The 18,121-nt window shown below is 38.8% G+C and overlaps 1 protein-coding gene across 1 annotated transcript; it reads right to left on the bottom strand.

The window, feature by feature from the left end:
• Nucleotides 1-6,187: 6,187 nt before the first annotated feature.
• On the bottom strand, nt 6,188-17,187 carry kcnj9 (potassium inwardly rectifying channel subfamily J member 9). The gene is made up of 7 exons (XM_062428742.1): nt 16,890-17,187; nt 15,164-15,377; nt 12,276-12,477; nt 10,060-10,252; nt 9,680-9,877; nt 7,799-7,929; nt 6,188-6,454 (listed from the first exon to the last, which is right to left on the bottom strand). The coding sequence occupies exons 1-7, from the start codon at nt 17,185-17,187 to the stop codon at nt 6,188-6,190; spliced, it is 1,503 nt and encodes a 500-aa protein (XP_062284726.1).
• Nucleotides 17,188-18,121: the final 934 nt, after the last annotated feature.

Raw genomic sequence — 18,121 nt, 5'->3', positions numbered from 1 at the left:
CTTAAACACACTGATAATGTAAATTCATATCCACAGTATATAGTAACGGAGATAAAAGGAACCCCAGTTATGACCCTGGAAACAGCAGATGACAAAACGGTTTCAATTCACATTTCCTTTTTTTTTCAGCGCTTTAAGGATTAGAAGATCGAAAGCTCCGAAGCCACACTAAATGGACCTTGAAATGAGATTGTTTTGCCAATAGCTATACGTTGTTTCTTCCAAGTCTTGATCTCAATCGTGAGTAGACCTCTAACACACTTTTCTCTGATAAAGACTTCATCTCAATCCCCCTTTTTAGACCTCCTCCAGACTCAGAGATGGCAGGATGCGGTTTATATCTGCCCGCTGCGGCAGTGTGTGATAGAGAATTATGTTGCTTGGCAGACGGAGAATTACTTCGCCATCTCCGTAGCCTCCGTCATGTTGCCTCCTGCATGTGACAGTGGGTGGTCTAACACCTTCAGTATATCAGTTCTGCTCTATTTCACATGGCAGGCTGACTTTTGCTCAGGTTCAGGTCTTTGCTTTTAATTCACTGATTTTAAAGTAATTTGAGTAAAAGCTCATAAAAATGCCAGGAAGTGTCTTCTAGTATGGATAGAAGACCTGCATAAAACATGTTTCTTGAAAAAATAGTATTAATGTTTCCTTTAGGTGTTTTATTTTGTCAAAGACTCATACCTGGCTCTCCATTTTTTTTTTTTTATCCATACATTGGTGGAATTTCGTGCTTATTCTTAGAGCAGCTGTGAGCCGGAGGTGAATATCTCACTTTAAATTGAACTCATTACACATACACGAGGTGTTGCTGCGTGTTTTTCCCCATCAGCGATACAGCAGGAAGAGGAAAAGATCTGGCTAAGTTGTTTGAGACGTGATGAAGGTTGGTGGCTTTAGAGAGCTTCGGTGGAGACTTTGTGGTTCTTGCAGTAAGGAAATGGTCACGAACATGCACGGTCAGCAGGGGAAATAATCAGCGCAGCGCTACGACTTTGAATATAAATCACTAGTAGCCTACATCATAAAAACTAGTAATACCCACACCTGGATTTAAAGGAGCAGTGTGTAGGATTTAGTGGCATCTAGCAGCGAGGTTTCAGATTGTAACCGACTGAATAAACCTCCCTTCATACTCCCCTTCCAAGCATGTAGGAGACCCAACGGTGGCTGTAAACATGTTAAAGCTCCTCTCTAGATCCCCTGTTTAGTTTGTCTGTTCTGAGCTACTGCAGAAACATGGTGGTGCAACATGACAGCCTCCGTGAAAGAAAGCCTGCTCCCTATGTAGATATATTCTTATTATTATTACTTTTTTTAACCTTTATTTTACCTCGAAAGACCATTGAGGAGGAATTCGTATTAACTATGGTGTCAAGAAAACAACAACAACAATACAAAACAATATTAAGTTGGTAAATAGAAGAAAATTAAATGATGAATAAATACAAGTAAGTAAATAGATAAGTAAACAGCTAACATTACAGTTAAAAACATTTGCAATTAATTAAAACCAGGTCTAAAATAAGGCATTTGAACAGCTATAAAGGGCTCATTCTAAGCTAAAGAATCATTCTTATTTTTAAGTGATCATCCACTAATTAAAGCATACTTATAAATATATTAAATTTCTGTCAATAGAGCCACCTAAATTTTGCACACTGGTACTTTATAAACAATTACCTGCTATAATAGACCTGCTATAATGTTTTAAAATACTTTATATTATACTTTATACTTTTTAATGTATCCTTTCTGATTTCCTATATATGTTTTACATGGATGTTTTTTGTCAGGAATCTTCTACTGTTCTTGTGAATAAAAAAATAAATCAATAATAAACATTAAGTTGAATTATCTCCTGAAAAAGGTGCGTATATATGCATTTTCATACATGTGTTAAATATACCATTATACTATATGATTCACTCTTTATCATATTCATTCAGTAACCCATAGTGCCCTGTAATATAGCAGCAGTATTCCTCATGTTGCTCCATTTAAAATGTAATCAGGTTTTTTCGTTTTAATTTGTCGCCCTTCTGTATTTAAGGTGAGATTCACAAGCAGCTTCTAATATTTGGGTTTATTGGGTTGTGTGCTCATTAGGTTAAGAAATAAAAACGAGTTCTGTGATGATGATGGAAAAACTAAAAGTTGAGAATCTTAAAACTGGTTGGGTGCCGAGGCCCCCAGGTCCGTCAGTTCATATAAAGTCATCGTAAAGCACTTTGTAACATTGTTAAGAAAAGTGCTATATAAATAAAGTTGTGTATTATTTTATTTCTTCTTTCTGTTCTTTAAATGTCCATCTCATCCTCCTCTTCCTCCTCTTCCTCCTCTCTCCATCTGCTTAAGACTGAAACCAGACTGTCATGACTTCCACTCCATCATGAGAAACATTGATTTCGGCTCAGTGGGGATCATGCAAAACAGCCTCTCATTAAAATCATAATTACAACTTGAGCGGCACATGGGGTTCAACTGTGGGGCGAACCGAAAATCACTGGAAACTATTAAACTTGCATTTAGCCTCTCGCTCCCAAACAGACCGTGCCTGATCCTGATTATGACTTATGCAACGTGAGGCGCAAGCTAACGGCGTCGTCACATCTGCACGAAGTCGACGTATGTTTTCACTCAAACTTTGCTGCTTTTTATTTTGTCGAATTAAAAATGTCTCTTTTTTTGGGGGGGTGGGACTTTATTGGTCACTAAAAATTGGAGTTACTTTCATTGTGACAGATAATAAAAAATTAAAACTGTGTTAATTTGACTTATTTCTCAATGTCAAGGCCATTTTCGCTCACATGAAGGTCACAGCTGTGCATCTTCCTCATCCTCATCATCTATTCTTACACAAACAGGAAACTCAGATGTCACATTAAGTCTGACAATCCTCATAAACTCCCTCATCAGTTGTGAAGGTCCACTTCAAACAGCACATAAACACACACACGCATATACACACACACACACACACATAGACACACACTCTGCCCTCTCCCTGTCCCCAGCCCCGGTTGCCTAGGAGACAGCTGAGACGGGGACCCCATCTCATTACACACCAATGGGGCTGTGTGACTGGCTGTGGCTGGAGGAGGAAACGTGGGATCTTTATCGCCATCTATCAGCCAAAACGGTGTAAGACATTTCTTTTTTCTTTTTTTTTCAGAAGCAGTCATTCTGCCTAGTAACCCAACATGCTGACTTCTTCTGGTGCTGAGATCCAGACCTGAATCTCTAATGAGATACGTGGCACTATGAAGCTTTACACAAGACAATGATAAAAAGTTTAATATATAATAAACTACAAGATAATCAGTGATTAATAGGAATAAATGAGAACTAAAATTAGTGTTGTTTTTAATGCAGCAAGGTGACTTTGAGCAAATTATTTTTTAATTTTTAAACTATTTTTTACAGTTTAGATCCATCACATAACATTAAAATTGTGCTTAAACATAATTAAATCATTAATAATGATCTAATAATATAATTATATAACATGGAGGGACCAGAATGTTTTATTATTGCCAATATCTGTAGTTTAAGTTCACTAAAATGATGAATGCACTAACATTATTATAATACTTATAATAAGAGGGGAGCTGTAATGATTAGTTTATTAATTGGTTAGTTGATCAAAAGAGACAACTGTTTTTAAACTATTTCGATAGTTAATTAATCCCTTTTAGTCATTTTTTATTAAAAAAGAGAGCAAAAATTCTCTGGTTTGAGATTAAATGTGATTATTTCCTCTCTGATCGATCTTTGGCTTTGGGCTGTTTGCATCTTCGGGACACAGTAATTGACATTTTCTGACATTTTATAGACCAAACAACTAATTCATGAATCAAGAAAATAATCACCAGATTAATCAATGAAAATAAACATTAGTTTCAGTATGAGAGTTGTGATTTAACACAGATTAGATTTGGTGAATTACTCCATTATCCATTTACTAGTCAGTGTGTCGTCAAAATAGGAACCAACAGAAAGAGTATTCACATCTTTTACCCAAGTTAAAGTATTAATACCACAATGTAAAAATACTGTATTACAAGTTCAACCATGAAGTCAAATATCATATTATCATTAAATTACCTTCATTAAAGCTGCTCGTTATGCATAGAAATATATATTATACATCATATGACTTAATTATTACAGCTACCTGATTTTAACTACTTCGTATACTGTTGATTGTTAGGTCTTTAACAATACACTATATTTAATGAAGTGGCATAAAAATAAAATATTTACGTGAAGTCTAATTGTACTTAATTACAGCACTTGATTAAATGTATGTGGACTCTACAGTCTAACCCTGATTAAAGGACGGGTTCGTCATTTTTCAACTTGACTTAAATCAACAGTCAGGAGCCCAAAGATCACTGAAACATGTTTTTCTTGCTGTAATCGTTCTTCCTGTTCATACTGACCATTAGAAGATCCCTTCATAATATATAATAGTGCGCTTAAGATGTAAGGTATGGGAGCCTAAACACACAGTCCTTCTGTACAAAAATGTATTTAAAAGTTTATCTGAAGCTAATATGAAGCTTAAGTCCAAATGAGTCAAATCAAATATATATTTTTCAGTTTTACAGTTCTTTTTAGTGCCAAAGTTCCTCTTTTTGTTACTGTACTTCCACCACAGCTCAACAGGGAAACACAAAGAGGGAATATGATGTTAAACAGACTGTAAATGTGTCAGAAATCCACTTGATATGACTAACTCACACTGCTGAAGCCTCATAAAAACTTAACATCAACTGTTAAATGCATTTATGCATAAAATGACTCGGTCTTTTAATAGCCAGTATGAACAGGAGGATACTTTTGAATATTTTAAGAGAGAGACAAATTCATTGTTACTGGGAGTTACTTTTAAATTATTTTCCATGTTATATAACAATCTTTGGACAGGATTTAACCAGTTTTTAGGGCCGTGTACTTCTTTCTGCATCCTGACACATTTGCCAGATCAGATCTACCAAACATGCAGTCTCACTCAGCACAATTAAAGTATTAATGAACAGCTTCATACTGTATATATACACAGCGTACTTTTATATGCATCCAGAGGACCACACAATCTGAGGCAGTTGTTTCTGGAATATACTGCAGTTTATTAATTCTAATTGATGTGTTATATTCATTATTAAAAACATCAAGTAAAAATGAACACAGCAGCAGCAGAAGCAGGAGTTTGGGGCTGAACTGAGCAGGACACGGTTTGTGCATTTTTTAAATTTCTACTCGGCTGGGGACAAAAACACAGATAATCCTTTGTGCTACACACGTATGTCGTATGTGAAACAAAGCCACAGATACAAGTGATGTGAAGTGTTAACCTGTTTCTAGATATAGATTAAAGGTTTCTTTTAGATAGATACCCTACTCACCATATTGCGTTGAGTGCAGTTAGGAGTATCGGTGTTATTAACAAACATAATAATACTCTGTGCGAACAGCAGACAAGAAATTGCAGGGCAGGAAAACTATTTCTGTCGTCCATCGGCCACTTAAACTATTTTTTCAGCCAAATAGACTTTTTCTAGCACCAGATGATGGTCAGTTCCCCTTGAAGTTTCTAGCAGACTCTGTATATTTGGACTCATGTTACGTCCCCACCCTGTTAAACACCCTGATCGATTGCAAAATATTCTTTTGCATCTAAAGAAATCCAAGGTCCCTACCATTCATGGTCTATATAATCTAAAAATATCATCTAGTGATATCCATGCAGCAGGTTAAATGAAAGCGTCTATGCATTGTACTTATTTAAATGTGAGCAATCCACACACTTAACTCTGCACAGACAACCACCGTGTTTTAACATTCTGCCTCGGTCCCTTTAGATATACTATAGTTGACCCCACCTGAAGCATAGTATTGTCATTTAAATGGAGATATAGGCAAGGGTGATTGGAGCTAACACAACAAACTTAAAAAAAAAAGATAGCACACATACACTTGTAACAAAGATAGACAGATCGATAGAAATAAAAGACAAAATATCAAGAAATAAAACTTCTTCATAAACATAATGTAACATATGGCATACACTGCAGAACTGAGCCTTATGAAAACTACTCGTATGCCTCAAAAGAAACGATCTGCAAACACTAACTATGGTGTGAAGGTGATATACCGAAGGTCTCTGTAAACATTCTCTGATCTAGGCCTCTGATTCCGATTGGTCGGTGGCGACGCTGCCGTTCAGCTCGCCCAGTCCTGATTGCTCTTGGATGTCAGTCATCTCTCCGACGATGAAGGTGGGCTCCCCTACTTTGCTGTTGGCCGAGCAGCTGTCCGGCTGCTTGGCCGCCTGGTTGGTCAGAGTGGGCTCTTCATCCAGCCTGCTGGAGATGGACCAGTAGAGGTGAGCGTCAAGTCTGGCCGCAGCCAATGAGAGCTCTCGTGCCGAACAGGAGGGAGTGTCCACCTTAGGGAGGAGAGACATAAGAACTAATCACTAAGTCACTAATTAGGCATTTCTGAAGTCTATTTAATATTAATAATGATGCATCTTATTTATAGGCACTTTTAAAAGCACCAAAGGACACCTTACAAACCCACATCAAAATGAACAATGCAAAAAAAATGGTTTAGCTCCATCCTCAAGCCGTTTATTGATGTTATTAGCATTACCAATGGGAAGAAGAAGACCACATTTAAAGTCTATTTTTTTTTAATATAATCTCAGGAACTTCTGCATATTACACATTTATATATTGCAGATTTATTTACACAAAGATTGTTATAGTATATAGTATTTTATTTTATTATTCACTTTCACCCTTACAATGCTACTTGTTTTTCCACTATACTGCTTGTGTCAATATGAATTTCTCCCAAGGGGGATCAATGAAGATACATCTTATCTTGTCTTAATAACAGTTGGATGGATTGCCATGAAAGTTTGTACAGACATTCATGTGTTTCCCTGACTCGTCAACACAAGGTTTACATTTTTTGGGGTTTGTGTGAAATATCTCGGCTAACTATAAACTGGATTAGCTGTCCAATTTCTACAGATATAGAAAATACATTTTAAAACCTTTCAGGCCATCATCAGGACAAGATTTCCCTTTGTCCAACACTTTGAATTATGACCAAAAACCTAAAATATTAATGACATTCCCATCCGCCTCAGCTGTACTTTGTGTTCAGTGCTGTATTTTCCTCTTGAGTTGTGCACATTTGCAGAAAGGCTCATCTAACAATGGGCATCCAAAAGCAGTTTGGACCATAAAAGCTTTGTTATGTGGCATAAACATGAAATAAATACTATAGTTAGAATTCCTACATTTCCCAGCATGCATTTCAACAACCTCAAGAGAACAGAAAAGTGTGAGAATTCAGCTGATGTAGGTGGAGACAGGAATAGGGAACAGTAAGAGTCCCAGTTTTTCTTTCTCAAAAATCTTGTAGTTAAATGCATTCTGGTGACAGTGAAGTAACTGGTTTGTTTCTTCCACAATAGCTTGATGAATAGCAATGATTATTTTTATTTGGGAGTGACACCACAACCAGACATTTGTGGGATGTTTTGATATATTTGAAGCATTTTTTGCTAAGTTTGATGGGGCTGAAATGCAAATATATCTAAAAATAATCTTATATTAGCAGCAGCTTTTGTGTTGAAAAGTTATTAGGTTCTTTATCAGGTAGACACAGCTTTATCCCACTTTCATATCAGATGTCTCACCCAGGTTGCCATATCAAACAGCCCTATATCAGCCTGTTCCTGTTCCTTTATCACTTCACCTCTAGAAAAAAACGTTACCTCAAAGGTGTGATGGAAGGCGCCGTAGTCGATGTCGAAGAAACCTTCTGCGAGAGACATCATCGGGCTGAACCTGTGACCCCACATCACCTCCTCTGCTAGGTAGGAGCTCCTCGCCTGGCACGTCATCCCTGCAAACACACACACACACACACACACACACACACATTTAAAAATGCATAAATTAACAGTTATTCCTTACAACATTCATTCGGGCTCTTGTAAAACATAAAGAGGAAGTAACCACCATTATTGAGATAGATGGCTGTGGCCAAACTAAGCAGAAAGTGATAGCCACAAATTCATACCGCTGATGCAGAGATAATTAATTTACCTATTTAGTCACAAACAATTTACTGGCAAGCTGTCTTCACATGAATATTCTCTGCGGCAGAGTTATGACCGTCGGCTTCTTCTTTGTAACCCTCCACAGCACTCACTGACTAACGTAATCAATATTTAGAGTAGGCAGCGAGGCCACCTCTACCTCATGGAGACGCATCGTGAATAGCTCTGATAAACTGAAGTCTTGCCAAGCAGCGAGGAATAGTTCAGTATTTTATCCTCTCAGAGTGAATTTGACATGAGGCAGTATGACAAAGGGATAAAAGAAAAAGAGATAAACTCTGTCCAGATCTGTGCAAGGGTAACTGGCTAACACTAGACTCTTTTTATACATCTGTTTGGATTACATAGTTCACAGACAGTGAGGTTAGAACAAGTCGATGCAGTTGAACAGTAAAATTGGCTTCATTGAAAACCCTTCATTGAAATCGAGTGTATCCATCAACGCTTTTCACTTTTTCAGCTACATCTCATCTATTAGTCCCAGTCAATATAAATCCAGATATTATAACGCTTTAATGAATTTGAGGGGAAAATAACAATTGATGGAGGGTGTTTGAGCTTCAGAAATAAAGAATGAAATGTATTTGAATCCTAAGACACAGCAAAATGAGAGCACATTCACAATTTAGGTATTTAACTGACAATTTATCAAGGCTGATTAATAGTGAACAAGCTCATAAGTGTGTTCACTGACACACGGACGGATGTGAGGATAGATGCTCTCTCTGCATGCTAAAACACCTCATTGCATCTGTCCCCATTTTTTACCTACTTTATGAAATATATTATTATTTTATGGTCTTCTATGTTTTAATCTGGTTTTTATTGTTTTTCTTGCTTCTGCCTCATCAATTGCATGAATTTTATTTCTCTGAAAGGTGCTATATTAAATAATTAGTAGTAGTATTAGTATATTCACTGCTATTTTAAGTATATGTACATTTCCCATATAATCAAAATATAAACGAAGTGGGAATGAGGAGGCCTCCAAAAATGAAATAGTGCATCTCATCTCTAACCCTCATCCTGGAAGAACAAATTCATTTTTCTAATGGACAGTTTTAGAGGGTGAGCTTTCTGTAAAACAGTGATGGCATTACTGTAACATCAGACAGTCGCATGCATCTGCAAGATTAATTTCTTAATGCTCATTTCTAGTTGCCAAACACAATTTTACAACGTGGAAGCCATTAGAGCTTTACAGTCAAATTAAATTGCAAGGCATTATTTCCCATATATTTCCCAATCTTGTTGTTGTTACGGTATATTTTGTCATTTTATCCAGTAAGTAACCATATATTCAGTTTTTTCTTCATTTTATATGCAGGCAAACAGATTGAACCATTTTTAGTGATTTTTTTAAGTGACACTCTTTAGTTATTTTATCTCTCTTGTGCACAAAACTACCAGATTTAAGCACCGAAACTCCCACTATCTCACTTCTGAAACAAAACTATGAGCATAGAGCACTGAGAAGAATGATTGTTGTCATAGTTGTCATTAATTTACAACTATATTCAACTTATTCCTCACCAGTTGCTTCCACCATTCCCTCCAGGATCACTACGATCTCAAAGTCCTCCTTCTCCAGCTGAGACTGTGTCATGTCCCAAAAAGGTGAATGTGCGTCAATCTCGTGTGAGATCACCAGCGGCGAGACCAGGAAGAGACGATCATCGCCCGTCTCAAAGCCCACGCTGATGTCCGTCTGATCCAGAGGGATGAACTCACCTGGAGGGAGAGAAAAGAGTTCAGTTTTGAAAATTTTTCGCAGCTGCTGCAATCACATTGAATTTAAAAGGAAAGGTCCTGGGAGTTGAGTGGCAGAGATGTCAGCAGTATTTATGGTAACAGTCACCACAGTAGTCATATTATTATCTCATAATTAACGGTGTGTACTCTGGCACTCTCACCCTCCTGAGTCTGTTTGGACTTGATGAGCTTGGCCCTCATGTTGGCCCCTACGATGTGAGAGCTGCGCAGGTCGCCAACCCTGAACATCAGGCAGAGCTTGTCGTCCCTCAAAGAGATGACGGCGTGTTTGGAGAACACCAGCGTCTCCGCTCGTTTGTTGGGCTGCGAGATCTTCACGAACATGCAGCCCACCTGGACAGAAAGGAAAGGGGAAGGGGAAGTGATGTAAAACTGAGGCTCTGTGCAAAGAAAGAGGGAAATACGACTGGGAAAAAGAGAGAATAATTGAAGAATGAAAAACATCTCTTATTATTTAGTATAAACACGACAGCTAAACATCTGAATGCTCCTGATATAGATTGCACAGCTGCAACAATGAGGCCTAATGAAGCTGCCAACACTTGCAGCCTCACTGGGCTTCATGCATGAGCGACTTGTTCTTGCATGAGGCCCATTCCTTCTTAAAATGCACATTCGAGTGATTTAAGAACATTTGGGACATTCATCAGTTTGCTCGGACTCATTATTTTCTAGGTATGAACGAAATTTACGAGTGGTCCAGACCTGTCGTACGTGTCAGGCATAGATCATCTCTGCCTTTCCTCACTGAGGAAGAACACTTGTTTGACCTACAATTATAATGGCCTAATCTGGATTTATTTGGAGTTTAAATGTGAAACCGAAATAAAGAAAAATGAAATATATAACCACAACAAACTTAATGCAAAACTAACATTCTGTTTATCATATTATCATCGTTAAAGCTGCCAGTTTACCAGTTTTTTAAATGATTTTTATCGGCATATTTTGGTGCAGCACCTTTTCCATTTCAGTAGTTGCTTTCAGTAGTTGCTAGGAAACTTCTCACTTCAACAGCTGCCTCTGTGTCTCTCCCTGCAGGTATCTGTCCAGTATCATCTGACAGTGTAACATCACCGACCGCAGGCTATAATATTCTCTCCTCTAATATCTCTGTGACTGTCACATGACCGCCTCACATCACGGAGCGCTTTGCTTTAGAACGACATGTTTTAGCCTCTAACTTCATGTCAAAGCGTCCCCTCTTTATTTATGATGACATGTTGTCAGCAACTGTATTCATATTTTCTAATTGTTTCAGGCTTCCTACTGACACTCCTAAACTTTTGATGTGTTTGCTTTCTAATTTCTGAAATGACTCGAAGCTACGCTGCGTTTTTACTCTTTGGGATTTTTTTTTTTATGAATAAAACTCACACAGAAATAGAGCAGAACACGGAGCCTTATATGGCAATTTTAGGGAAGTGCATTACACCATGATCACATCTCATGAACGCACACCTACTCACGAACAGGAGGCAATTCATCAGGCTGAAACAAGCGATTTATGACAAGCTCAGGCAGTTAATAGAGTCTGTCGGATCCAACCTGGAATACTTACTCTAGCAAACCTCAGAAAAAAGTAAGTGAGGATAAAAAAATATGAAAATGTTGTTGAACACATACAAAGCGTGTTCATTTTTGTTCATTTTCTTTGCTATTTCCAGTTTTCATTGTTTAAAAACAGTACTGACACCGGAATTAACCTCAGACTTCGTTATTTTTAATATGCTCAGTAAAGCAGCCCACATTTCCCTCCGTTTCTTATATGGCATGGTTCCAGCTCGTAAACATCCATAAATATGATTCTGTTTGGGCGTCTGTGTGTGAATCCATCCTCATCCAGAGTGCTTACTTCATGCAAAAAAAAAAAAGAAAAAAAAAGAGCTCTATCAGCACTTTTAAAGTAAATATTCTTTTTCAGGAAGCGTACCATCTGCACTGAATTAATGTCATTTATTCTGCACAGTGTTCGGGCATTCATGCGTATCTGTAAGCTAAAAAAAGAAAGCAGTACATTCACATTATTTAATTGATTCAGCTGAACTAACATGGGGTCCCCTCGCTAAACAAACAGACACTTTGGTTAAATCATATTTGCTTTTCTATTATTTGGGTAAAAGTGCGGCTCTCCTGAATGGGATGAGAAAATGTGATAATCTTAGAAAAGTATTTTAAAAGGGCGATCTTTAACCTTATCAGCCTTGTTGTAATGAGCTCAACTCTTATGATAATGCAACTCTGTCAATAATAATAATAACAAGACAATCCAGATCATAATTTTAGCTGTTTTTGTGCAGCATTGAGATCTAATGATTCCTTTATATTATGTCTTTTATCAGCTCCCAGTGCTCACCATGAAGGCGTTGACCATGGATCCCAGTATAGCTTGCAGCAGCAGCAGCATGGTGCCCACTGGACACTGGTCGGTGATGACACGGTGGCCGTAGCCAATGGTTGTCTCTGTCTCGATGGAGAAGAGGAAGGCCGAGATGAAGCCGTTGACATTGTTGACGCACGGCGTCCACGTCTCGTCTTCCAGATGGTCCAAATCACCCCTTGGGAAGAAAAGAAGGAGAATGTGTGAGAAAGTGAAGGGGAGAGGGTGACAAAGTGGGTGTCAAAAAGGGAAAGAAATAGACAGAGAGCGAGAAGATTTATATATTTAGAACGGAGGTGCGGAAGTATATCGCATGAGGTCTCATCTCTCACTTTAAATCCACCTTTTCTTTCACCTAATTTCTAAATTATTTGATCGTTCATATTTACACATATTCATGAATTTGCAGCCTTGTGATCTATTTCAGATGGTCACGTTTTCTTGATGCAGCAAAAAAAAAAACAACAACAGCTTTTTCCATCATATGTCAACACATCCTGTATCATCACTGCATCAGCTCACAGTTTCTAATTCTTCTGGCACTAAAAGTCTGCAGATTTTCTTTACAGCCACGCACTACACAGGCTAATGTCCCTGATTAACACGGCTGCAGCCAGAGAGGGAGAGCTAATTAATGAAAGTGGTGTTGAGTAATTTATATAATCTATGACTTTTATTGACCTGTGTTGGTGACCGAGGAATCGCAGCAACACCGACAGCTCTCTGGCACGGCTTAGGTTGGCCTGTAATTGATATAAAAAGGTCACAATTTTACGAGAGGAATATGTTAGCTAATTAGAGCGGGGATCCAGCAGACACATCTCATGAAGAGGTAACATCATGATGATATACGCCGTAATATTAATACTGCTTTGTCATCTGCTTTTTTGGCTGAAAAACGGGGCTTTTTTTTTTAGCCGTCGTAGCAGAAATGTCATGCGATGGTGGTCACTCGCTCGCAGGCGTCATCCCGCCATCTTTGAGCAGTTAAAAGTAGTAGTAAAAGTAGTGTCCTCGTAATAATTTCATTAGAGGAATAGTTTGACATCAGGGGAAATATGCTTACTCGACTTGTTGCCAAGAGTTAAATGAGACGATCGATACCACTCATTTCTGTCTGTTAAATATGAAGCCGCAGTCAGGAGACAGTTAGCTTAGCGGTGCATAAAAACTGGAATAAGAAACAGCTGGCGTGGCCCTTTCTGCATGTTAAAAAGTCTCCCCGCCAGCACTTCTAATGCTCAGTAATTAACACCTTATCTTATGTGTTTAATCCATACAAAAACCAAAGTGTACAAACAGCAAATTGTAGTTTTACAGGGAGTTATGTGTGGGACTATTTCTTGGCCATCTCATTTCAAATCAGGGTGTGAACTAGAGGGGAGCCAGAGGGACAGAGCCAGCTTTCCCCCCCCTGAATAAGACATGAGCTCCCCTGAAAAAATGATGAGACATTTTAAGGGGTTTCTAAAATACTGACAATATGCTATTTTTGCAGCACATTTTTATTTTTCTGCTTACTCATTATCATGAATAATGCGTAATGAATGAATGAATGCCTTTATTGTCATTGCATGTTCACATACAACGAAATTTGCTCTCTCATGAAAGAAAAGTGTGTCCATTCACTCTGCTCAAACAGAATAACTGTTAAATAATGTCAAATATGATCATAAAGTGCTGTTATAAAAGTGACTTAAAGAAAAAGGATAGGCTAAAGTGCAAATGCAGTTATTGCACATCAGTCCGTGGTGATTCACTAGTTCATGTATGGCTTGAGGATATAAAACTGTTCCTCGGTCTGAAGGTTAAAATTAGTCCATTATGGATGTATGATTCACACAAGAGGACTATTACTCACTAATTCGCTTTAATAACAATACTGACATGCATGCTTTTCTTGGCATCACCATCAAAGTGTGTATCATAAACTTCACCCGGTTTAACTGAAAGGTCAAAAAAAAAGGAAACTTTATTGGTCACTCAGTATCGACATTATTCATTTCTCTGTTATGTGGTAGTCTATGTACAGTGATGCCGCTGGCTCTAAAGACCTGTGGCTTCTACCCAAAATATTTGTGACAACCAACACTGATGTAACACCTGCGTCTAATCTGTGTCTAATTTGTGCTGATAAACTAGAGAATATAGTACATCTGCAGAGTAGATACTGTGCCCTGCTTGGCTATATAGTTTCATACAGCACAGTAATGTTTGGTTTTATGTGTTCGTTAATTGATTATCCATTGTTTCCCACAGAATTCTGAGAGACTATGGTGGTTGGACCTCAATCCGACCCTCTAGTGGGGTCCACGGGCACATTTTTAAGTCAAATGCATAATTCTGGTACATTTGGTGCAAAAATTAAGAGGTTATATATATAAAACATAAAAAATATGTACTCTAAACAATTTTGGCTCACTTTGAAACTGTGGTGGCACAAATTAGACTATGGTGGGCCGCCACAGTCTATATAATTAATGGGAAACACTGATTATCATATATAGGATGATATTCTCACCTTACTCTATGCAAGCTTTAAAAAATTTCAAACTATTCCTTTATCTAGCTATGAGGAGAAGGAAGGAAACAACATAGTTAAGGAAATTACAGTTTTTGAGAAGAATGATAATAAAAAATTTGGTACAATGTCTGAAAGTAAGATTTAAAATCCAAGAGTCAGTATTTTTGAGGCAATTGTGTTTCTAAAATGAATCAGATCAGATATTCTGGGCTTTAAAATCAATGTTGCTGGAATTTAGCAACAGTAGTGTTTAGTCTGATTGAAAACCTCAATACTCCTCCACTCCTACTCCATTTCTCAAGACCGGAGAGATCCAAATAAATAAACTTCCTCCACTTACCTGCAGTAGGCTATGAGGTACCAGATGGCCCCGAAGAAGAGCCATGTGACAGCGTAGGCCATGACGAAGACAAACAGCGAGCAGCGCCAGTTGAGGTCCACCAGCGTGGTGAAGATGTCAGTCAGGTAGCGATAAGTCTCCCGCATGTTGCCGTGCTGCACGTTACAGCGACCGTTCTTCTCCACATAGCGTTGCCTCTTACGCCGAGCCCGAACTGGTAAAGAGACAGAGGGGAAAAGACACAGTGTGGTTATTGAATTACAATTAGAAATCTAGAAAAATACTGCAAAAAAGGGGGGGCTCTTTCTCTCATGCAAAACATTTGTAACCTCAGTTTTGGTGATTTTCTATGTGTGAACGAGGTGTGTGAGTCTGAGTTCCTCAAAACCCCTTTCGAGCCGTCTTTGAAAACTTCAAAAAAAATGCATACGAGGCCGCTTCTCTAAATTTCTGAGAGTTTTTTCCTGTTTATACAACTCTGCGACTACAGCAGAGGATATATGAGTTAAATGAGGGCTCGTAGAGAGATTGGAAGACAAACAGAGGGAGGTGCCAGGGGAAAAAAACTACTTAGAGAGATGAATGGTAGCTCAGAGGAAAGCCAGGCTAGTAAAGACAAGATAACAAATGAAAACAGACAGGTGAGAGGAAGAGAGCAGATGAAAAACAACAGGACAACATTATCAAATGCCCAAAGAAGAAAAGATACAACACTGGACTTTAGTTATTGTACAAACCTGATTGCAACGGATGGTTTTTATCTTTGTAGAGAGCATTTTTACTTTGGACCAAGTCAGAGTAGAGATGATAACACAGACAGGATACTAAAGTATTCTAGTTTTTAATCACTTCCACAATCAGGAATGGTCTCAGTGGCCAGTTTCTTCCTTTTCTGTCATACATTTCCAACTGCATGTTCATATTTTAGTGTAAATTGATGGCTCTTGAAAAAAGGTCCTTTCTCTCGGGCTGTTTTTGACACCCAGACATGATGTCTACCATGAATCTTTTAGCCGTTTAAAAGGTTTTCTCTTGCCGATCTCCACTGTAGTTGAATTGTAAAAATGCATTACAGTGTTTGTTTTATTTATGTCCAAAAATCATCCAAACCAAACCAAACTGTCAGAGAAACTGTACATTCCCCCCTAGTTCTTTAATTAACAGTGTTTTAGGATTTCAGAGTTGCTGTTTTTGGGGGTTTTTTTCTTTTAAACTTTCATATAAACTTTACAGCAAGGAGGAGAGAAACTGGGGCAAACAAGGAGCAGATCTACACTGGAGAGGCCTAATGAAAAAAGACGAGCAAGACTGTCAAGATCGCTGAGGGGTGAACGAGCTGCAGCCCGGTCCAAATGAGAGAAAGATTCACGACTATTGCACAGGAGATGGAAAGGGAGAAAGTGCAGAAGTTCAGCTGATAAACAGGGTGTGAGTGTAGTGTGTGTATATGTGTGTGTGTGTGTGTGTGTGTGTGTGTGTTTGTGAGTGTGGATTACAGAGTGTGAAAATCCAGACTCCTGGGTCTGTTAATAGCCCCCAAATCTCTGGAGGTGCTAAATAGACCCCAAAGAAGCCAATAATGACGTACTTGCAACCTTCATTCAGCTTTATCCATACTTGAATGAAGCGAATAGAAAGTAGTCGTAACATTTTACAAACAGTCATCTCCTCTGTGTACACACCGGAGGGCCATCGAGGACAGGAAGTCGCATTCAGAGTCACTCACCCCACCCGAATCGTCCCCTCTCCTTCTCCGGCACGATCTTCTTCCTGTGCTGGCCGGCTGTGGCCTCCCGCTCGGCCAGCTTGTTCTGGAATGACCTCCTGACCTTGACCAAGGGAGGAGGGGACGGCGCCGTCTCCGTGGTAACGACGTGGCCCAGCTCCTCCGAAAGGTTGAAGACGCCGGTGGAGGCGGTGGCCTCGGTGGCCACCTCCACTTCTTCTTCCCCTTCCCCTTTCTCCTCCACAGGGAGCGAGAGGGAGTCCGGGCGGGAGGGGAAGACCGTGTTCTCCAGCGCCATTGCCTATGTGTATGTGTAAGTGTGTATGTGTAAGTGTGTGTGTGTGTGTGTGTGTGTGCACGTGTGTTTGTTGAGTGTATTAGTGTGTTATTGATACCCTCCCTATGGCAGACTCTGTCCACTGAATATTGATTGTACCATTTGTTTGCTTGACTGGAGCCTGGAAAAGGAGAGAGGAAAATAATGATGAAACAAAATCATGAAATAAATTAGCTGTTTGATTTTGCAATAAAATCACAACATGAAGTTCACAACATGATTTATTTAAAAGAAATAGGGCCTATTTTTGGCACTCTGAGCTGATATATATTCCTTTAATTCATTGTGAAATTGTGAGTATTTTTATCAGGCTACCACATCTAAATGTGTGGTCTCACTTACCAAACAGCTTAGGCCTCTTCTATTTCACCATTTCACCCAATTCAAAGGCAAAATTAGCTAAAATCATAAAAGGAAATCCTGATCCTTGATGTCGATATTACACCGCTTTTTAAGTCCTTGGAATTAGACATGAAGGACGGGAACACATTTAGGCCGCATTTCTTTGAAAGGCAGCCAATCCTGGAGCACGTTCATTGTTTTGCATGTTTCATAAAGGGCCTTGGGATAGACTGTGTGTGTGTCTGTGTGAATGTGTGTGTGTGTGTGAGAGTCTATTTCAGTGGAAAACAAGCATTGTGAGGGCATTGCTATGTTGTGAGGGCATTATAGCCGGCCCTCGCAACTCCAAAGGACAATTTGAGGGTTAAGACTTGGTTTTAGGGTTAAGGTTAGAATTGGGTTATGGTTCAGTTTGGGGTAAGGGTTTGATTCAGGCATTTAGTTGTGATGGTTATACGGTTAGGGTAAGGGGCTAGGGAATGCATTATATCAATAACAGTCCTCACAAGGGTATGAAGACAAACAGTGTGTGTGTGTGTGTGTGTGTGTGTGT

This window comes from Scomber scombrus, chromosome 11 (assembly GCF_963691925.1).
Source record: "Scomber scombrus chromosome 11, fScoSco1.1, whole genome shotgun sequence".
In the NCBI taxonomy this organism is placed as follows: domain Eukaryota; kingdom Metazoa; phylum Chordata; class Actinopteri; order Scombriformes; family Scombridae; genus Scomber; species Scomber scombrus.
Note: the sequence above shows the minus strand (reverse complement) of the source record. Positions and strands in the feature narration are given on the sequence as shown.

Excerpts from the sequence above, each read along its gene's own strand:
- kcnj9 (XM_062428742.1), bottom strand. The coding sequence starts at position 17,187 with ATGGCGCTGGAGAACACGGTCTTCCCCTCCCGCCCGGACTCCCTCTCG. Across the intron at positions 12,478-15,163 it reads TACCTCATAGCCTACTGCAG|GGGTGATTTGGACCATCTGG; the intron begins GTAAGTGGAGGA and ends TTTCTTCCCAAG. Across the intron at positions 10,253-12,275 it reads CCATGGTCAACGCCTTCATG|GTGGGCTGCATGTTCGTGAA; the intron begins GTGAGCACTGGG and ends CTTTCTGTCCAG.